Here is a 21917-nt window from a genome sequence, read left to right on the forward strand (position 1 = left end):
GCTGCGAGTCTTTGGACCAGACAATCACTCAGCAGATGCCCCTGGTTGGCATTGGAAGAGAATGTTAGATTGTGGAGGGGTTCAGGCAGCCCCCCGACTATGTGTGGCTGGCTGGTAATCACGGTGGGTGTCATGAACCGCCGTTCGCACCCAAGGAAAAAGCCACGATGCAGCCCAAGTGGGAATCCCGAGCGACTCGGTTGGTTGGACGGGACATGCCTGGAGTCCAAAGATCCCTGGCACCTCGGGGCAACGCCTTGAGGTGTTATTTGTCAATTGTAAACTTGGCCACCGTGACAGATCCTCGCCAAATATTTCCCACGGCATGTCTCAAGTGATGGAGCTAAGATAGTCAACTTGAGCTGCCGATGAGGGTTGCGTCGAGTGTGACAGAGCAGCCTTTCCTGCAACGTTTCCACAGGTTCCAGGAGCCCGCCGTTGTTACAACCAACGATTGACGCCAACGCTTCGTGCTCGAGACCAGGAAAGAAAAAAAGAGTACATAAGACCCTTCTCATACCGAGAACCCCGGCAATCCCTTTTTTTTTCTTTTCTTGTATAATTCAACGCGCGAATGCACCTCTTCGGCCGACGATTGAGAAAAAATTACAACGGACGTTCCCACACACCAGCCCGAAATACTGACATGATGGTACCTGAGCCGTCGTATGAGTACTACCCTGTCAGGGCGCGGTTCCCAGACACAGAATCCAGGGCTGAAGATGGAATTAACCGACGAGTCTTTGCTCGTCAAAACATTGACGATTGGAGCTCCAAGTGGTCCAATAAAGGGCAGGTTGATCTTTTTATCATGGGCTTGGATAAACTACAGAAATTGGATCGTATGTGACATTTGATCCTTCTCTCGCACCGTCAAGTTCGCCTATAGATGTGCTGATCTTTCGCTATAGCCAAGGAGAGACTATCCTATTTCCAAGTCGCGGGTAATGATTGACTGTTTCTTCCATTTTCTGAGTTTGAGTTTGACATGCATCAAGGTATTCACGGTCAACCCTTTGTGCGCTGGGATGACCCCAGTCCTGAGCCCATGAAGAATGGATACTGCTTCCATGCGCATATCATCTTTCCAATTTGGCACAGGCCATATGTTCTTCTCTTCGAGGTCTAGCCGAAGCCCCAAGCCTCTAACCCAAGTTCGACATTGACCGATCTATAGCAAGCCATATACGACGTCATGATCATGGAAGTAATTCCCCAGTTTCCAGAGGACCAGCAAGCTGCTTGGCGGGAAAAGGCTGACGCCTGGCGTCTTCCATTCTGGGATTGGGCGAGAAGTGGTCGGGTTCCCGACCTTGCCAAGTATCCTACCATAACTGTCCCGAAGCCAGAAGGGGGAAGAATGCGCATTGACAATCCTTTGTTCCAATTCCGTATGCCAACAGATAAGCCCATGCGGAGTGAAGGTGTTGGCACTGAGAACACTTGGGCCAACGACGCAGATCAAGAAGAGTACAAAAATGTAAGCCTGTCCAACGATGTACCCCGTTATGATCTCTTCATCTAATGAAAATTAGTTTGGCAATGCGATTGGTACCAGCAGATGGCCCGACGAAGAAGATCAGAAGCCTACTAGCGAAGGCTGGCGTCACGGTGTGGTCAACAACCGCAAAGTTGCCGATGCGTTCAACGCACACATGGGGTACAATGACAAGAATCATGGTCCTGCTGCAGAGATGGTCTACCGACTGCTCACGGTGCCCATGGATTACACTACTTTTGCGAGTACAAATCCCGCCTCGAAAGACCAAAGTGTGGATGAAGATCTGAATATCGAATACGTGAGTCTTTTCTTCCAGGTTCAACAGCTCAGTTGAATTAATAGAAAGCTTCAAATAGATACACAACAATATTCACGGATGGACTGGTGCCGAGGGGCACATGGGAAATGTACCAGTCGCGTCCTTTGATCCTCTATTCTTCCTGCACCATTGGTCTGTTTGTCATTCATCCTGCAATGCGCATTGATACGAAGCTAACAAGTTTTTTACTCGCAGTAATATCGATCGCATTTTTGCTATCTGGCAAGCGTTGAACCCAGAAAAATGGCTCACCAATATCCCCTCCGATAACGCCACTATTTCGGGATTCTTTCGGCAAAGAGCATGCAGTTGGCGCCGATACACCTCTGCAGCCCTTCAGACTGGATGCAGAAGGTAACTACTGGACCCCAGATGGTGTGCGACACACTCCCAATCTGGGGTACACATACCCGGAAATTCAAAGATGGAATGCCAAATACTATCAAAATGAATCCTTTGATCAATCCTTGCTTGCGGAAGATCTGAATACCGCGATTAACAAGCTGTACGGTGTCTCCCGAGAACTGGCCTTAGACTCGAAGGCTCCGACTCCCGATGGGGTGGAGCAAATTGATGGCGGACTGCAGATCACGGACTTCGCATTTAGTATTCGATTTGTGAAGTGAGTCGGTCGTCTCCAAGCAGGTTTTTCAAGGTATGAAGCTCATGACAAAAACAGGTATGCTTTGGGAGGGCAGCCATTCTGGGTCAAGCTGTATTTGGCACAAGAAGACGGAGTTCAAGTGCCAGTGACGGATCTAATTGCAGAAGTATACAACTTCAGCCAGAAACCGGAGCTTGACGGGGCGACTGTCTGTGGAAATTGCAAAAACGGCCAGACAGTTCGTATCAAGTCGACCGCCTATATCCCGCTTACGCCTGTACTTTACAAGCTACTACGTGATGGTCGCAAACTCAAGTCATTGACACGAGAGGAGGTTCTCAGCTATCTACAGAAAAGGGCCTACTGGCGAGTTGTCAAGGTGAGGGACCTTGATATGTGAGGACCAGATGAGTGATGGAACTGATGAGATACCAGAATGGCAAGGAATTGCCTCGCTATGAAGTTGAAAAGCTCGACTTGGAGATAATTGGCAGCAGTAATGCTACCAAGTTCTTCGAAAACCCTGCAAGACCGCCAGCTTTTGACAACTTCCAAAAAGAGCCCACCATAACGGGTGGCGCAGATGGAGCATTGGATCCAGAGCTCAAACAGCCCAAGGTCCAACCTCCAGCTCCAAGGTGGGTTGATACGGAGAGCTATATACAAGAAATTTCGAGTTCTGACATCTTCAAGACCAGCAAGGCCTCGAGCTAATTTGCCACTGCACACGACCCTCAAGTTCCACAGGCAGCTCAAGGCTGATAGCGTCATTTTGCTGGAGTCAGCGACTGTCGACTTGGTCAGCCCTGGAAAAGGAATCGACATGACTCAAATTTCCATAACAGATGCCGCGAACGAGACAATCTTCCATATGTCCATCCGAAGAGGTCAAGGTCAGATCATGTTTAATGCTAAGGTTGGAAGCTCATGGGGTAAGGAAGAATTGATCAGCCTCGAAAATCGCTTCCGGGCGGAAGAAGGAACAACCATCATGATTCACGATCAGGGCACCGGATTTGAAGTCTGGATTGATTGGATTCATGCAATTTGGTTTGCTAAACGCGTGAAAGATAGCATACCTAATGCTATTTCGTATGGGCTGGGTAATGCGGAAGGAAGTTCTGTGCTATCAGAGGAGTTGGAAGTGCGCACTTATCCATCGATGAAGGCGCTCTTCCTACAGAAGCACGAGAACGAAGAGCACATATCACTCTGATTTTGTTACTTGTTTCATGTTATACACGCACGCGGGATCGCCCACATATCAGTGTTGGGGATTTTCGGAGTCGAACTTGCGGCGGCCAATGCGATGAACTTGGCAACTCTGTGTGGATTAATTATATTTCTCTTCTATCCTATCTCTTTTTCATCATTTTGATATAGTGTCACCCAGAACACCATCCTATGGATCCTACATTGTCCAAAGTTAATCTCCAAATGGGCGGAAGTTTTCGCGAACCCTTTGTATAGACTCCAGGGATTGGACCTGTTTCCATCAGAGCGAGAAAATGAAAGTGGTTGCTCCATTGCGCCTACATTCAGGCTTTTCGCTCTTGCAAAGAGAGATATGCTTCAAAGCCGGTCTCTCCAGCCACCGTAATTTGATGGTTGGTTGGCCGTCGTCTACCTACAATCCATACTTAAAAGGGTGGTTTTAGGGATATCGTGGAGGCTGATTGAACCGAGTCTCCGAGGAGAAAAACAAGGGAAGGGATAGACAAGATATTTGCATCTTGCAATTGATGCTGAGAAAAGTTTTTGATAAGCTTCTTCCAGCTTGAATTACGTAAATCTCAGGTTTCAATCTCATTGTAACGGACATTCCGCAGTTGCCCGGCTACGTAATTGATTGACTATTCGTCCAAAGTGGAATAGCAAATGTAACAAGACGCGCCGAAAAGAAGTCATCTCAATGATCGCTGGTGCAGATTGAGGCCCTTTTAAGAACTGACGCTAGTGGATCTCAGAGGTCAAATTCCTAGAGACGTCTAACCGCCCCGGAGCTCATGAGTTTCTACATAAGAGAGGCTACCAGATTGATCAGATCAGTCACATGAGTGCCTACACATAAATGTGGAATGTACGTGGTCACCACTCAAGCAGTGTCCACGCCTGTCCATGTGTATATCACGGAAGCCTTGAATTGATACAGTGTCATAGAGATAACATGCGTGACTGAAGAATCTTGAGTTCTCCAAGGATGAGAAAACGCGGAGAACAGGAAAAGAATGTATAGCCCTGGTACCAGAAAGTATCTTATTGAGCCGCGAGTATATCCGCAACAACTCGAGAAGCTTTCATTAATTCCTCATCACGCAAGTTTCGGCCCACCAATTGCACACAGCAAGGTGCGCTTTCCACTTCATCCGGCATATCTGGTTATTAGTCATTTAAAGTCAGCTTCAATTGTAGTTTTGAAAGAGAGTCTCTATACATACAAGGTGGTCTGTACTCCACATTTCGAATGAATGCTGCATCTGCAGTCTTGTTTGCGTTTCCGAATGGCACGATGCAAGCCGGGTACTGAGTGGTATTAGTGATGGATCACCTCGTAGGGATCATTTGGGTGCACTTACATCAAGGAGGTTCCAGAGAACAGTGTACGGTACGAACCCAAAGAGATCATGAGTTTGGGCAGTTCCCTGGTAACCGGGCATGATAATGACATCAATGTCGGCTTGCACGATCAGTGAGCGGAACTCCTCTTTGAGCTTGGACCGCTGCTCGTTGAGATCGTAGAGTCCCTCAAGGGTTAGCGGAGCATAGTCATATTGCAGGTATTCATGCGGAAGAGATGTTGAAGCCAGCGCCGGTATGATCGGCTCTCCACTGGCAGCAATGTGCTGGAATGCAGTGCCGGCCGGGTCCATGGCAAACATGCGAAATGCCAGTGCACAGGCGTCCTTGATTGATGGTGTCTCCAGTGGAATAATCTGGTGACCTGCAGCTTGAAGCTTTTGGATTGCTCGCTCCAAGTTGTGAAGAATTGGTGGATGCAGTGGGAAGTGAGGATCTTCCCGGATCACACCTAGACGCAGCGGCGACTTCGAAGTTACAGTCCGCCATGGCGAGAAAATGACCGATGAATCCACTTTCCACGGATCAGCGTTACTTATAAGTGACATGAAAAGTTCCAAATCTCGAACAGAGGGTAGCTAGAGGCCCAGCGCAAGCCTTGATCCCAACCATACCGCGTCGGCCAGAGCTTGTCTGGCCACCATATGGAATACGATCCGCTGAAGGACGCAGAGCATATACCCCATTGCAGATGGCTGGAATACGAATCGATCCAGCAATATCGGTACCGATACCTAGTATGGATCCTCGCATGGCGATCAGTGCCCCTTCTCCGCCTGAACTTCCCCCTGCTGTCAGATTAGAACTATGGGGATTCAGTGTTCTTCCGAAAACGAAATTGTGAGAGTCTGCTGCCTTTGAAAGGTTAGAAATTCATACAGATAGAGCAAAAAAGTGAAGGGAGTGGGTACCATCATGGTCTGTGGAATGTTTGTTTTGACATAAGGGATTCCCCCAAGACCCACGATGATTCCCACAAGTGCTGAGTTCGATTTCACAGGGCTATTCTTGATGAAAGAGGTGAATCCAATTGTGCTGGGAACCCCTTCGACGTTGAAACAGTCCTGAATGGAAGTCACACACATTAGCGTGCGCGCGGAGAAATGATGAGAGGCTCTTGCATACTTTGAAGCTGATGGGCAATCCATGCAAGGGTCCCACGAGCTGCCCAGTTTCTTGCAAATGCCGATCCAGATCTTTCGCTCGCTGAAGTGCGAGATCAAAGAATGTCTCTGTGAGGCACCGGGTCTATGTACAACTGTCAGCCAGCGGCGCCATTGTCATGGACCTTGGAGAGAGAAGTCATACCACCTGCTGTGCAATCGCAGCACGAATGCAAAATGCCTCCGTAACTTCGTAGGCCGACGGTTCCTGGCGACTTAGTTTCTCTAGAAGCGAGGTGGCATCGTAGTTTTCAGTAATTTCTAATTGTTTAGAGGTCAGAAGACCACAACGACGCGGAACGTCCAGCACGTTGATCCTGGCCGTCTCGGATATGTTGGTGTATTCAGCAGGGAGACGCCATGGAAAAGGTATTTTGGCCGCGGCTTCGGCCTGTTTGATCTGGACAAGTACTTCCCAAGATTCTGTCGCCATGGTTTTGATGTATCCGTACTGCTGAGGAGTAAGAGCAAATGCTAGGTTGATGGTCGAGGAGCATATGAGTGAACCGATGGCCGGACAATGGGAGCTTTTAAATAATGATCGAGTGGGGGACTTTCGAGTGAGACGAGTCTGCACATGTGTAATACATTGCCCGAGAGAAGATGACCCTTTGGCCACGAAGAGCAAGTACATGCGAGCTGGGTGGTGTTTCCATTGCTTCGTGTGCTCCAATTTCCCCGCGATCATGCTAACTCGACCCGAATAGGCCAATCATAGATAATTGCGCGCTCCCCGTTCTATACCCGTTCGTCTCCTGAGCCGCTTTTTTAGCGTTGCCTTTGCCGTGCACACCTTGAAAAAGAATGTTGCTGGGTGTCAATCTACCCGAGATTAGTGTTTTACTGGCTACGCAAACTTGACACGAGGAAACAGCGATCTTGATCTCAACCATGTTGTGATTTTGCCATCCTCCCTATACTCCGCCCAAACCCTTAATCCATCGTAATAACCGCGCGGAATCGGACCGATCCCTTCATCATAGCATCTAGGAATTGATCCGCGGTCAGCCGTTCCGTGAAGCCTTGAAACGACATGGGAGACTAAGACTTACCGAATGCTTCGTTGGCTTTCTCCAACGGATACTCTTGCACCATGCACTTGATGTTTTCCAGCTCCGTGAACTGAATGGCTTCTTCTGAGTCCATCGCATGGCCACTGGGCCATCCGTGAACCGACAGGCCTTTGGAAATCTGTTCGTAGTATTAGAAGGACCTTGGTAGTATCAACAACGTAAGCAGGACAAATACCTACCATCGCCAAGGTGTCGAAAGGCACCTCACCCGCCACTGAAGATAAATGTCAATCCTGTCGCTTCTATATTCTCCAGGGGCGGTTCCTTACCGGCAAGAATCAAGATTTTTCCGAGGGGACCAAGGCCTTTCAAGAGTGGCGAAATGACCTGTGGGTTCGGTGCGGTGGCTACGATCAGTGAAGCACCACCAAGCTTCTGCAGCGCCGCGGCCGCGTCCTCCTTGCTGGTATCGATATACTCGTGGGCTCCCAGCTCTCGTACAAACTTCTCCTTTTGCGCATCACGCGAAATGGCGACTACACGGAATCCGAACCGATTCGCGTATTGAATTGCCAGATGTCCCAGGCCACCAAGACCCTGAATGGCCACCGTGGAGCCCGGCTGCACGTTCATCTGACGCATCGCATTGAAGACGGTGACACCAGCGCACAGAATGGGCGCATACTCCGCCGCCCGAACGTGGGTCGGGATGCGAACACCAGCCTCGGCACGGAGAATGCAGTATTGCGCATCTACCCGGGTTAGTTGGTCATCATCTTAGCGGAGAGAGGCGATCTTACATCCGCCGTGTTTCGTGACGCCGTTAATAATCCCAAGGTCACACATCTGGAAGTGGCCTTTACGGCAGGCGAGACAGGTGCCTGGACCCAATTAGCACGGTTTGCTTTCTGGATAAATGCGAATTTGTCGCACCATCGTGGCCTCCATGCCATGGGCCGCCAATTCGATCGCCGACCTTCCACTGGGAAACCGAATCACCCAAGGCGACGATCTTTCCGATAATTTCATGACCAGGAATGATCGGGCTACGGAGATTAGTCGGCGCGCCGAAGGTATCTCGTTCGTTGCTTACAATTTGCCATTCATCCCGTAAGCCTGAGGGATTGTGTCCGAGTGGCAGACACCACAAGCCTCGACCTTGACCAGCACTTCGCCCGCGGCGGGCTTGGTCAACTGCACGTCCTCAATGACCAGTGGGGCTCCCGCCTCCTTGAACAAGGCCGCCTTGTATGAGGTTGGCAAGGACATGATGGACCCTGATATAATGGAAGAGGAATCGATCTGACAGGGGAAATTTTCTGACAGTTAAAGATAGGTAGGGAAGCAAAGCCACTGAGGTGAGGGGCAATTTGAGAACCTCGAGCTTTGATGTCATCGGTGATAACGGTATTAAAATCACAAACCCGCAAAAACGATCGGAGTCGAGAGGCTTTCCTTAGTCTAGCTACAGGTCTCTTATCGCTATGAATCATCATTTCCGCAGCTCTTGGAGACGCCCTCAAACCCCACTCCGATGCTGATAGGACACCCATGGAGATTACGTGCAAGTCCGGTTCACGCGGAGATCGAACCCAAATCCGAACACCAAGTGGATTCTGGCCGGGGCGATCGGCTTTCCTCGAAACCAGGTGGATCCGTGGCCTCTAGCGCACAGAGTAGAGGACGGAACCCCCCACAGTGTGCACTGTTGTCTACACATCCGCCATCTCGGCCCACTGCTTCCCCAACTCGTCCCGGATCCATGCCGTTCGCCAACCCAGCACATGCTCAGCGCGACCGAGGAAATCCAGCGATCCTTCTTGCTCGGCGGCATGTCGCAGACAGTGCCCATCTATATGATCGATGATCGTCAGCAAAAGCCTTTACCCCGATCGGAGTCGAACGAACAGCGGTGAAGGAGATGGCAGGCCATAAAGTATGCATTATGGACACTCTCATTCGATAAAGAGAGACCGATAACGGTTGCAACGTGCGCAGCAATAGTTCTCTAGGAAAGATGAGTCAGCCTAGACACTTACGTTTTTCCAATCCTACCATACCTCGGCTTGGTGCCGAAATCGAGCTCTGGCATAATCGTTCATTTGAAAAGATCGAGGATCTGTCAATGTGAGGAAGACGCGAGCCGTGTGATAATACTGCATTCCCACCACTGAAGTGCCCGTCGTCAGTCAAGTCATTCTCGAAGGGCCGCGTAAGATACAGACCAGCAGGGGCCGACATCATCCAGACTTCAGGAAAGGGGCGATTCGCAGTCAGATCGGGTGCCTGGTATCGAATGGGCTGCCAGGGGATGGTTGTTTTCCCGTGCCACTCGTCTACAGCTCCAGAAATTTGGTGCCAGGCAGTTTCTTCGACTGCCTGTCTGGGAAAGTTTCGGCACAATTGGATGATATGTGCGCAATGAAATACGATCATGTTGGCAAATGCGGCATCTTCGTTCCGTTGAAACATGAATGACCGCTCGTAATTGCGCAAGTCCAACTGAAAGTGTTGATACTGTACTACGGATGCGTAGATGGCCTGACGCAAAAACTGCCAGCTGACAGCCTCGGCCATTCCACCTGAGGAGGCAGCGCGAGACATGAGATTGATAAGATGGTTGGATCCGAGAAGGTGAAACTTTTCATCCGTGTTGTTTTCCAACTCCTCATAGATGCGCAGTATGACCACCGTCACCAACAGATCATCGTCGTACGTGTGTTCAGGACGGTCCAGTGCTGCGATGAGCAATTCTAAGCACTGCCCAAGGTAGGATGAGGCTTCCCAGTCATTTGTCTTAGTGAGAATGGCGTCGTGCCGCGCCGCGAGAGCCATCACTGCCTTGAAGACCATGGGGTTTTCCATTGCACGCCGAGGCACGACGCTGCTAAAGTGCGACTGAGGGTCACATATATCTGCCTATGGTTCCTTTAGATCGCGAGGACTTCCAAGCCTAGACCAGTGAGGTTGGTGCCACTCACCCATGGAGCGAGTTTCTGGATGAAATGTGTCATCAAAGATACCTCTCGCCGAGACAAGGCCATGGAAGTATTTGTTTGAGTCCGTTCTAGCTCATGGTGAATGGAAGCGCGTTGGAAAGACGAATTGAACCCCGTCGTGATGTCTGACAGCGTAGTCAGTTGCCGGCCAGGCGATGGATTTGTTTCCGAGGTGTTTGCTGGGATCGAGGCGGGGCTTTCATGGACAAGGTCATCTCCTTCCCATCCATGAGAGGCCTCGTTGACGAACAGAACTGTGGCATCAACATTAACACAGAGAAAGAAAATAGGAAATTTAGCGCACTTGGCTGTGAAACATCCACCCAGACCTGCTGCTCATCCCATACAAAGGCATAAGGTGCGGACGAGCCGTTGCTATTCTGATATATGTAGTGCACAGCCTTGAAGTGGAAGCGCGCATCGAGATGACATACTCGGTTGAGGCGCGCACACGGGGTACAGACAGAGGCCCCCGCGGCAATCACACAGCGAATATGGCGATGGCGACACCGACGGCAGCCTTTGGCCACTCTCATGAGGCAAATCGGTCGATGCTGTCGCTCTTGCTGTCTACGCAACGCGGAGAGGACTTCCCCGCATATGCTGACTCAGTAAGGCCTTGGCGCCAGCACAAGGGATCAGGTACGTGATCCGTGAAGTTATGCGAATACGAAGGATCTCGGAGGAGAACAATATTCGGGCGGAGCACGAGTACAACATAATAACCGACTCGGAAGATTTCAGAAGATATCTTCGGAGGATCATGTGCGAAAAGAGTATCGAATTACATCGTGGCTACGCAGGGCGACCAGAGGACTTCGTTTGTTCAGCTAGTAGCCTCGTCTTAGTTTCTCTCCGGGCGGAGTCTCTCAATGTACTATGTTATTGGGGAAGACCTCTCCGCGAAAGGCGATTGCTGATCAACGCATATGGTAGAGTAGAAAGCGGGATTTAAAGAAATCCAGGCAGACACATTCGATCAAATACTCTCTAACCTGTAGGACATATCCAGATTAAATTGGCTTCGCGGATCGACGAATGCTGCTGCCTTTGCATTTCGACCGAAATCTCATCTTGAGGCCAATGTAATCGTAGAACTAGGCGGCTCAGTTTCTCCAGAGGCGGAAACTAATTATCGATGAGATTGAGCTTTCCAAGCAACAAAGGGAATTCTACCAGAAGACCCAATTGCGATGGGTGCCGTGGATCAACAAAGCGTCTACAGTACACCACACAGTAATCAAGTCCCGCAGTGGATCCGAAGGGCAGTGCTGTTTTAAACGTCAAATGAAGTACATGGCCAATCATATCTTGCAGCTCATTTGACAGTCTGAGATCGGACGGGGTCTTCAACGGCGGATACATTTGCTCGTCTGGATCATCCGGAAATTCACTTGGAGCCGGCGCCAAGGGGGGGGATCACGGTAGGTGTCATCGTCATAGTTCTGCTTATAGTGCTTCTACTACGGTACATGCTTCGACATAGGCGTCAGCAAAAGAGCAGGCGCAGCTGCGCAGATTCTTCGCTCTCGTTGGCAGTACTTCCAGAGAAACCATCCAGTTCCCAGTACAAGCCCGTTCCTTCATATAACCTTCAACCTGTTTCGCATATGTCCCCTCCTTCACCTCTGTCGCCTGCGCCACTGACCAGCGCACCCGTGAACCGCAAACCGATTGGACCCTTGTCAGCTTTCTTAGATGGGAGGTCAATACATGAAGTACCGTGCGTGGTGACTCCCGTGCAAGAACATCATGAGCTTGATGCCGGGCCAGTATTCAGCACACACCAGCAACCAATAAATCCAGAGGGCTAAGACCTTGAGGGTGAGTACAAGCGGTTCAGCTATTGATGAAAAATAATTCAGAGAAGACCGAGAGATCTATGAATGTCAAGGTGATGCTTGACAATGTTCTTTGTTTCATTCGTCCGTTCGCCTAGATACCCCAGCCCCGTCTTTTCCAATCCTGAAAGTTTAATCAATGAATATGCTTGAACAATCTAGAGTATCTGGCGAATTGTCTTGAGGATCAAATTTCTACGATCTTCCTGGCACCAATTGACTGAACTGAATTTACATATCTCATCATATATTCGAACATTGCAAAGGTTTAGACAATCACCTTGTGGTCAGCAGGCTGCTCCTCTCAGGCTCACCGAAGATGTTGATATTCCAGCGGGGCTTATTGGCAGTGTAAGGAATATTGTAACGTTTGCGGTCCTTGCCCAGCTGGCTAACCTTCTGCACCTCCTCTGGCAGGAGTTCGATCTCCTTGAAGTTATCGCGGATGCGGGACGGAGTGACCGACTTGGGGATAACACTGTGGCCACCGACCTGGGACCAGGCAAGACTGAATGGAATCGTTAAAGGGTGCGATTGGCATCAAGTGGGGAGTTTCATCTTACATGACATGGGCAGGGGTGACTTCGGTGCCGGTACGCTTAGCGACCGCCTCAGCGACCTCCTTGACCTCGGGACGGGTGATGAGGAGAGGAATGTTGAGCATGTTGTTACCAAAGGCCTGATGATGTTAGCACCGAAACACTTCACGTGATAACAGGAAAGACACATACAGAGTATGCAGTAATGTGAATGTTCTTCTTCTGGCAGTACTCGATCAGGTCGTTGCTCTGCAGCACAGGGTGGCGCTCGATCTGGTTGACAGCAGGAACGACACCGGTGCCGTTAATGAGGGCCTCAAGCTATTCAAGTCCTTCGTCAGTGCATGTTCGAGATACCCACTGCAAGCAAGAGCTCTACTTACATGCTCAATGGTGTGGTTCGAGACACCGACCGAGCGAACCTTGCTCTTAGGGAGTTTGGTCATGGCTATTGACAGAGAAAGAGTCAATGCACGTTTGCTCCAGGCGATGCACGAGCCTCCTTACCCTTCCAGGTGTCAACAATGGAAACACCGTCATCAATGATCACATCACCGCCCTCGACAGTGCTGTTGGCGACAAGGGGGAAGTACGACTCGCCCTTCTGGAAAGCGACAGGCCAATGGACAAGGTAAAGCTAAGTCTATCAGTGGCTATTCGTCCGAATTGCAGCGTAATCACACATACATCGAGGTAATCAAGCTCAAGCTCGGCAAGACACGCATCCAAAGAGGCCTCGACGACCTCAGGGCGGTGCTGGCTGTGCGCAGTCAGAACCGTCTGTCATGAAAGGAGATATCGACCTCCGCAATTTACCTATTCCACAACTTAGAAGTCTATGTGCGGATAAATTGTCAGAATTTTCTATTCAATCAAATGTTCCCAAGCGAATGTGTAGTACTCACGATGAAAATGTCCTCACGCTTGAGGCCGGGAACGTCCTGGAAAGCGCGTTTGATGCCAGCGGCAACCTCCTTCTGGTTCTGATAGCTAGAAGACGAGAGTCTGGTCAGCAAAACAAGATTCGGCAGCAATTGAAGCGCCAAAGCGAAACCGAAACGACATACATAGTGGCAAGATCCTAGGAGGTGTTAGTCTTAATTTTCATATTTGCATAGAATGGAGACGTACCAGGTGGCGGTAACCAGCCTTCAGGGCTTCATAAACGGCCTCACCGACTTGGCCGGGGGCAGATTGCCAGGTGCCAAATCCTAGCTGGCTGTGCGCGCGTGTTAATATCTCGACATTCAGCATTTCAATTGGAGAGCATACGGAATCTGGTGGCCAGTGTTAAGAGTAACCTTCTTGCCGAGAGACATCTTGTGAGTTGAATAATAGAAAGATTTAAGATGGAAAAACAGGCAGGAAGCTTGAAATGGAGAGTAAACTCCGGGAGGGGCCACGTCTAATAAAGCATTGACGTGTCTCCGGCGGGGTTTAACAATACCGCGATCTCGCCCTCCGACGCTGCCCCTCCTTCGGAGTAGACCCCCACCGAGTCGGGATCGGCAGCGATTATAGCAGCGGTTTCACCGCACAGGGTCCCCTCTTAAATCAAGCTGAGGTTCACACCTGGAATAAATTGTCGACTCAATGAACACAATCCGTCCATTATAATATTAACATAAATTTTCCGAATGGCAGTAGGGATGAACTCGACTGCATCTCCCAAGAAGTGGCCCCCCTCCGCCCCCCCCCAGTACTTGCTGGTTTAATTCGTGATGTCATATTTATTACCCGTCTCAAGCCGGATAATTTACTGATTCGCGGGGCGACTTAGCAATCAAGATCTTGCAACATAGTTTCCATAGCTCCGTTCTTCATTGCAGTCTCTTGTCGGGCACCAGATTAGGCCTAGTAAAGCTCATTGCGCAATTTAAACCTTTGTCGTATCAATAGAACGTGGAAAGCCTGGTCGGACCAACGCCGGGGTCGTCGGCACGATCGCTTCGGCCATCGCACTTACTCCGAACGGAAACACTTTTGTAAGAGCTGTTTGCATGACAGTCGGCTCGCGCAATCGACCGGAGGCCCAGGTCTTTTTAGTTTGAGCTCGTTGGCAAGCTTCCAAATCCTGATTGTGGGCTAGTTCGCTGTCCTCAACACTTTGACGTCTTGGAGGTTTTTGGCTATACACTGCCAACAGGTGACGCCGTCCACAACTTCCTCTCTTTACAAGTGGAGTCGCAACTTCAATGTGAATTTGAAACCTTTTGAACCGCTAAACACGCCTTGAAATCAGTTAATGTATATTTAACCGGCACCTGGACATTCCGCGAGTTAATGTATTTCGTACCTAACTGGCATGCCCTTTAGAGCCATGTGCGTGACTGGGCAAGAGTCACACTCTTGCGACAGCGTTGAACTTCATATTCTACACGTCTTTCTGTTGAAAGATCGCAAGTCTCGGTTGAATTACAATGAAATTGTATTTGTTAATTCAAGTCTTGGAGTGCCGTTCACTGGCTCATGAAGACCTTCAGCAAGGCCGGGTAGTTAGGACTACCCAATCCAGTCACTGGATCCCAGCCCACGGCAGCCGAGAACCCATTGGTGCCGCAGCCTGGGTTATCGCCCTTAGTGATGTCAAAGAAGGCCTCCGGATGCGCATACAGAACAGGGTTGACAAAACCGACAGTTGTCTTGCCTGCAGCTAGCCGCTCCTCATTGATACGGGTCAAAACAGAGGCGAAGACTGGAGCCGAAGCCGAGGTACCGCCAATTGAGGTTGGCAAACCGGCGTTGAATATGACAACGTTGTCCCCGATCGCGGAAACATCAGGATAGCCTCGTCCAATCCGGTTGTAGATGCCGCCGTTGGCCGCAAAACTGTTATTATTGACGCTCTCATAGTAAGGGTAGGTAGGCTTAGCCGTGGAAAAATAGTCAGCCACAGCTTGAGACTGGTAATCGGGATGCTCGTAGATGTTGCTGAACCCCCCGCCAGACGGGAAACGGGTTACAGCCTCTTCTTTATGGTCTTTGGCACCGGCACCAAGGGGAATGACAGTTGCCCCCACGGCCGTCAAGTACGGGCATGAGGCCGGGAAGTCAGGGTTAAAAACCTTGCCATCTTCTCCCAAGCAGTTGCTGGCTCCAGCAACGCCAGAGTCACCAGAAGCGACAACAACCGACACACCTTGCATGCCAAGCTTCATGAACTCGTTGCACTGGCGTCGCTGGTATGCAACAGGTAGATCAGCTTCATCGCCCCCGTAAGAGATCGAGATTACGTTGGTGGGCTTGTAGACACCGCACTGTAACGTGCCCTTGTAGCCGCCAGCCTGAGGGTCTGGGTAAGGGGGGTCAAGAGGCGAGATTTCATCACAGTATGAGCCGTCGATAGCATCCAGGAAAGTGTTGAGGAAGCCACGGAATGTGTAGTCCTCCTCGTAGACCATGTCATCCGTCTGGAAGAGAATCGAGTTTTGAGGCCAGATGATCGGGTAAGTAATCTGGAAGTCCAGATCAGACTCAGGCCCCGCACTTTGCAAAGGAGCAGGGGCTTTGGCGCCATCTACAGCTTTCAAGGTCGGGTGAGTTCCAGTAGGGATGTCGCTAGCGCAACAGTCAGTGAAAATAGACCGGTTCTGAGATTGAGACACGGTACCTTGCAAGCGTTGTGAAAAAGAGGTTAAGATCCTCCTGAGCGTAGACGTCGCCAATGCCTTCGAAAATTCCGAGTTCGTTACCTTGATTCGCCGATGTGCCTTCTGTGATGTTATACATGTCTAAAGAGCAGCATTAGCGTACATCGAAATTCATGAATACTTGGCGATTTACCCCGGATACACTGGGGTGTGATGGCAACATCGCAGAAATCAAGCAGCCGCCCGAGCAACTGTTCAAGTGGAATTGCGATAGGCTCTAGGATGGGCGGCAGCCCGTTTGCAACGCGCTTCTTGATATTTGGATCACTCCGTCTTCCCACACCAGTCACTTCACGCAAAGTGATACCCGGAGTGATATAGTCGACGTGCTCGCGCACTGAGCTCGGCACATGATATCTATCAATTTTAGTGTTAGTACAGAACACACTCTAAGCTCATCAAGACCCTTACTCGCGGCATGCAACGTGAGAACGACCGGTCTCAGAATGGGCATAGAGATAGTATTCGGTGCGGAGCAGCTTCTCTAGCTCTTCGGCGTCGGCGTCAAATTGCATCCACTGCTTATTCACAGATTGCGAGATACGATCTGTAGCCACACCGGAGGACTCCAACCATCCAAGAACACTATCCACGCTCTCCTGGCTCGGTGCGAACAAGTCAATTACCTCGGAATCGGACATATGTTGACCATAGCGGCTCGAGGATGGGTTCGACCTGGGGTATCCAATTCGTCAACTATTGCTCATATAGAGTAGTACGCACCTTGATCCAGTGTTTTATTGCGCCATAACATACATTTCCATAAGAAGGTCGTGGCCACGGTTCAAATTAGGCTGCATCAGACCGATTCGCACAGGCAATGGTGTCGAGCCGTCTAGTCTTTTCCCTTCATTCCATGAAGATGGCATGAATTCACGTTTCTCGTGTAGCTCATAAGTATGAGGAGTGGGCACGGCGAGGGCACTAACAGCTGCAACTCCTATAAACAGAGCGGAATACTTCATGATGCGTGGATCCACTCAGGTTCACTTCGTATGTGATGCCAATCGGAACCCAGGAATGCTGGGACGAGGCAAGCTTTTATACTACAATTGTAGTGACCCCGCTATCCCCCGTGCTCCGTAGCTCACCTGTTTATATCCTTCTCTTGTCTGTTCTTAGCAATAATCCAATGAGAAGCCACGTACAGCCCCCAACTCAAGATGGAAAGAGGGTTATCAGCTGGTTGTGCCTCGTGGTGGAGCTACGATCGGCGGGGATAGCGGGCCTAGAATGGAGCATCTACTCTGACTATCTCTCGAACCGGTGCATTAGAGACCTTCCCATCTGGAAAAGCCAAAGGACGATCCCCCAAAGCTTGGACCCCTAAAAAGCTAGACAAACAATTAAGGACTTTAGACGAGGCAGTGTTTCGCTTTCTTTGGAATACTACAATTTCGGACTGCAAGCACAGGTGTCACATCCATAAGAAAGGCCATTCACAGAACGGCCCTTCACTTTAGCTCCGGCTCAATTCTAATTCGGTTCTGGCCATGGCTAAAGCCATGTGAAGATTCTGATTTGCCTTCCTAGCATAGCCTTTGGCGACTTTCCTGAGCAGATGCCATTGCAAGCGCGATCTTTATTGCTCTGAATCCTGTCGGCAACGTTCGAGATCTTTTAAGGTAAATAAAGCACTTGCTGAGGAGAAATGGTTGCAGTCAATCGGTCAAATCCACAATTTTTTTGCCATAGCATTCGCCTCTTCGCCTCGGAAGGGCAAATTTACGCCACGTGAAGCTTGCTAGAAATGAGAGATCATTAAAGCGGCTGGACTTTACCACCACGCGTCGAGCATTATATTCAAGACTCAAGCCTCGGTGCATCCATATGAGGAATGAAAGCGGGACCATTTCATCATCGCCCAGACAAGGTTTCCCACCTCCACTTCAAGGGACACCAAGTGGGGGCAGTGTGTCTCCATCAGGAAAGTCATCGCCTAACCCTTGTCACAGGCTCGGGATACCTCTGGATCTGACCAATTATCGAGCATGAGCGACGATCCTGATATGCCCCTGAACTTATAACCAAGGGTCGGGCGCTAGGAACTGAGAAGGGGGTAGGGGGTATAGACGGGGTTAACAACATGCATCCTACCCTTGAAGGTTTTAAGGCTTAGAAAAGAGTTCTACCCCAACATTTGCAACTACCAAAATATTCCGTGCGGGCGCAAGGATATCCGAGGAGTTATATTTCTCTCAGACATGTGCAGCACCTCCCATCTGACGCCGGCAGTGACTCGACGAATGACTGCCTATGTGTGCGAGAAAAGCGCCGACGTCCCAAGATGACCATCAACAGACCCTTACCATCTTATGTACCTATGTGTACGATTCTCTCCTCGTCATATAGTATGGAGACGGAAAAGGCAAAGGGTATTTCAGGATATCAGCTACAGTACACTATACACCCGAAGTGAAAATACTTTTTCATAAGCTTGACATCGATGATCTGGGGGATCTCGACTATGAGCGTCGCTTGCACAATCCATTCTCAAGATATGAGCAGCCCCGGGATAACACTGTATACATGACCACGTCCTATCCCAGGAACCCCTATTCAGGAAGGATCACCGCACCGAGACACGTGTTCCATGAACATAGGTCGCAGTAGCAGAGCGCCCTGTTCGAGCTGGGATTTGGCCCAGGGTCGCTCTTGGTATATTAGGGCCATGAAATGCCGCAGTCTACCCAGAGCAAGTCTAGGCTTTGAGCATGATCTTTGGATCCTTTGGCAACGAACTGTCTCATTCGGCGAGGGATTGCAAATCAGGCTTTGTGATGTCCAGCGGCATAAGGGTAATCCTACACGTGTGTACGTGCAAGGACTAAGACTCATCGGGACTTGAATGCCCGAGGGCAATAGAGCGATTAGACAGGGAGACGGGCCAGAAGATTTTGTGGGGTAAATAAAGACCCACCCTTGGCAGAAAGCTAATGAATGGCGGAATTGGCCACATGGAATAGATTTTATGATCCGCACCATTTCCACAAGATATCCACCAACTGCTGCCTGTGAATCGGCTTAGCCACATAGTCATTGATCCCCTTGGCCAGATAAGTCTCTGCGTCGCCTTTCAGGGCATTTCCAGTCAACGCGATGATAGGGACATCAATGTTAAGTTGTCTGATTTGTTCCGTCGCTGTCAATCCATCCATGACGGGCATGTTGATGTCCATCAGAATCACATTGTAGGCAAAAGGTTTCTGTTTGACCATGCGCACAGCTTCAGCCCCGTCCCAAGCCGCATCTACGCGTTCAAAGCCCAAGGATCCTAGAACCTTGAGCATGATGGTTTGATTGACTTTGTTGTCTTCCACGAGCAGAATTGTCTTGTGCACCGCCACTTTTTGAAGCAAAGATGACCTATCCAATGGAATTTCCTGCCCTCGCGAAATCATTGGTCTGGTCAAAGGAACATGTCGGTCGATACGGCCCATTTTGGCCGACATCCAAAATACACTACCGGTGCCAGCCGGATTCGCATGAAACCCAACCGCTCCACCCATGAGTTCGGCGAGACTTTTGCAAATTGAAAGGCCCAATCCAGTGCCCTGATATCGCTTCGTGGTCGAGTCCGCAAATCGAGCGAAGGGGGTGAAAAGTGTACTGGTTGCATCTTCGGGAACTCCTATTCCTGTGTCCACCACCTGGACTGAGATAATGTACGATTGCGGATCGCTTTCATCCGTGGCATAAGTGACATGAACATGGATGTATCCGCTCTCAGTGAACTTGACAGCATTGCCGACAAGATTTTGCAATATTTGGCGAAAACGCAGAGAGTCGCCCTTGACGCCCCTAGGAAAGCTTGGATCCACAAAAGTCTCAAGCACAACACCGGACTTGAGTGATGGCTGACAGTTTCTTATCACCGCACTCATCACGGCGGGGATGTCCAGGACGTCAGCAGTCAAGGAAAACGATCCTGATGATAATTTCGAGTAGTCTAACACGTCGTTGATGACCTGTAGCAGGATGGAAGTCGAGTCCTCCAAAATCGATGCATATTCTTGCTGTTCGGGGCTGAGAGATGTTCTCATCAGCATGGCCAAAGCGAGAAACATTCCGTTCATAGGTGTGCGTAGCTCGTGAGACATATTCGCAAGGAAATCGGTCTTTAATTTGGAGGATTCCTCAAACGCATCGATCAACCGCGCCTCTGCAGCCTTCCGCTCGGTCAAGTCTCGACTGATCTTGACGAATCCCACATGACGCCCGGCTTGATAGATAGGGGTGATCATGACGTTGGCCCAAAAGTGCCCACCATCCTTCCGATAGCGCCATCCCTCGTCCTCGACCTTTCCGTCGCGCAAGCAGACTTCAAGCTCACGGCCTGGTTTGTCGGACTCACGATCCTCAGGCCCGTAAAATATCGAAAAATGCTGACCGATGACCTCATCTGCTGTGTAGCCCTTGAGAATGGCGGCACCTGAGTTCCACGTCACAATGTAACCCCGGATATCCAACATGAAAATAGCATAGTCTTTAACGGCATCTATGAGAGTCCTATAGGTGTCGTTGAAGTAAGTCTGCTTACTGGTCTTTCGCACGGACTTGGATCGCGTGATTTGAGCTTCCAGGAGTACATATATTAGATCCTCGCCGTCAAAAATGGGGGTCACGTGCAAAGAAAATCCAGATTCGTGGTCTTGGACTAAAATGTCCTCGATAAATTGAACCTCACGGGTTGTGATGGCTGCAGCAAGCGCGCCACTTAACGAAATGATGTCCGGCGCAGGGACGATGCGCGGCGTCAGCTCGTATACACTCACTCCTAGTAAATGCTTGCGATCATATTTGAAGAGGTTGAAATGACTATCTGAAGCCTGAATCACCCGAAGGGAGCCGTCGAGAAGGATAGTCGGGGTTGGTGTGCAGCGGTAGATTTGGGCCATAGGATGGGCATCGATCCCGGGTGCAATTACGGGCGCAGTCGGATTCGCAGTCACCGTCGCCGTCTGCGACGGCGACGGCAGATTGGCGTTGGAGGGATCGGAGAATAGACCAGCTGGTTTGTCCTGATGTCCTAGTTCACTCTCTGCAGGTGGCGTCACAACCATGGCGAAATTAACGGGCCGGCGATCCTCAAGGCTGAGGTGGAGCATTTCCTGGTCCAGAACCATGGCGAATTCAACCTTCCTGCCACTTGGCAGGCACCGCGCACTCGGGAGACAAAACTTGTAGAGGGATCATTCACAGTGATATCGCATTCGATAAGTAATGAGCGAAAGTCCGGTGAGGGTAAGAAGGGGGATGCAAGTAGCTGAGAGATTGAGTTTAGTCCGCCTGCCCTTTCACCTAAGCCTAGGGCCTGGACGAAATTCGGTGTTTGAAAGTTAGCAAGCCCCACGAAAAAACCTGAAAATGGTTCGAGTTGGTCGAGACGCGGCCAAGCCGGCCGAAGATGTACGATGTTCTACTGGACGGCAAAAATGGCCGGCGGGGGGAGAACAGAGCCGCTATCCCGGATCCAGAGTCCACGAACGCGCGAGGCTCGTATATATAGAGAACTCGATTTCTGTAACACAAGGTGGCGAAAAAGAGTCAAGGAGGGATCAAATACCCGGGTGCCCTCACCTAGGTCCAATTGTGTACTTAGTGTGGTCTCAAGGCGGACTTCTGGCACGGACCAAGTTTCGGACCCCTCCCGAAATTTACCAATCGACACTTCAACCATTCCTTCGTGGTTTGAAAAGGACTGGACGAGG

General features: G+C 50.1%; 6 protein-coding genes across 6 annotated transcripts; 1 reads left to right on the plus strand and 5 right to left on the minus strand.

The window, feature by feature from the left end:
- Positions 1-649: 649 nt before the first annotated feature.
- On the plus strand, positions 650-3640 carry tyr1 (uncharacterized protein; the record flags this gene model as incomplete). Its single annotated transcript, XM_056970618.1, has 11 exons — positions 650-842; positions 912-944; positions 999-1123; positions 1178-1480; positions 1536-1799; positions 1858-1952; positions 2016-2128; positions 2193-2442; positions 2500-2803; positions 2860-3062; positions 3118-3640. The coding sequence occupies 11 exons, from the start codon at positions 650-652 to the stop codon at positions 3638-3640; spliced, it is 2406 nt and encodes an 801-aa protein (XP_056820650.1).
- Positions 3641-4680: 1040 nt separating this feature from the next.
- Positions 4681-8446, minus strand: N7477_008957 (Amidase; the record flags this gene model as incomplete). Its single annotated transcript, XM_056970619.1, has 13 exons — positions 4681-4799; positions 4863-4947; positions 5001-5515; positions 5616-5856; positions 5913-6065; positions 6127-6249; positions 6310-6638; positions 7217-7355; positions 7417-7451; positions 7507-7929; positions 7978-8058; positions 8111-8223; positions 8271-8446. The coding sequence occupies 13 exons, from the start codon at positions 8444-8446 to the stop codon at positions 4681-4683; spliced, it is 2532 nt and encodes an 843-aa protein (XP_056820651.1).
- A 443-nt stretch (positions 8447-8889) lies between these two features.
- Positions 8890-10712, minus strand: N7477_008958 (uncharacterized protein; the record flags this gene model as incomplete). Its single annotated transcript, XM_056970620.1, has 7 exons — positions 8890-9029; positions 9086-9185; positions 9238-9347; positions 9403-10096; positions 10159-10430; positions 10481-10556; positions 10611-10712. The coding sequence occupies 7 exons, from the start codon at positions 10710-10712 to the stop codon at positions 8890-8892; spliced, it is 1494 nt and encodes a 497-aa protein (XP_056820652.1).
- A 1581-nt stretch (positions 10713-12293) lies between these two features.
- On the minus strand, positions 12294-13875 carry akr1 (putative aldehyde reductase (AKR1); the record flags this gene model as incomplete). Its single annotated transcript, XM_056970621.1, has 11 exons — positions 12294-12525; positions 12581-12696; positions 12749-12877; positions 12940-13004; positions 13064-13193; positions 13244-13316; positions 13373-13392; positions 13462-13546; positions 13624-13637; positions 13688-13775; positions 13829-13875. 11 exons carry the CDS (start codon positions 13873-13875, stop codon positions 12294-12296), a joined length of 999 nt encoding a protein of 332 aa, XP_056820653.1.
- Positions 13876-15015: 1140 nt separating this feature from the next.
- N7477_008960 (S53 family peptidase) lies at positions 15016-17171 on the minus strand (the record flags this gene model as incomplete). The annotated part of the gene is made up of 5 exons (XM_056970622.1): positions 15016-16114; positions 16167-16287; positions 16340-16563; positions 16618-16881; positions 16963-17171. The coding sequence occupies 5 exons, from the start codon at positions 17169-17171 to the stop codon at positions 15016-15018; spliced, it is 1917 nt and encodes a 638-aa protein (XP_056820654.1).
- A 2004-nt stretch (positions 17172-19175) lies between these two features.
- Positions 19176-21332, minus strand: N7477_008961 (PAS domain-containing hybrid sensor histidine kinase/response regulator; the record flags this gene model as incomplete). Its single annotated transcript, XM_056970623.1, has 1 exon — positions 19176-21332. One exon carries the CDS (start codon positions 21330-21332, stop codon positions 19176-19178), a length of 2157 nt encoding a protein of 718 aa, XP_056820655.1.
- Between the last annotated feature and the right edge of the window lie 585 nt (positions 21333-21917).

The sequence above is a fragment of the Penicillium maclennaniae genome (assembly GCF_028827695.1).
Source record: "Penicillium maclennaniae strain IBT 15551 chromosome Unknown utg000007l:1.0-4884863.0:1.0-4888362.0, whole genome shotgun sequence".
Classification (NCBI taxonomy): Eukaryota; Fungi; Ascomycota; class Eurotiomycetes; order Eurotiales; family Aspergillaceae; genus Penicillium; species Penicillium maclennaniae.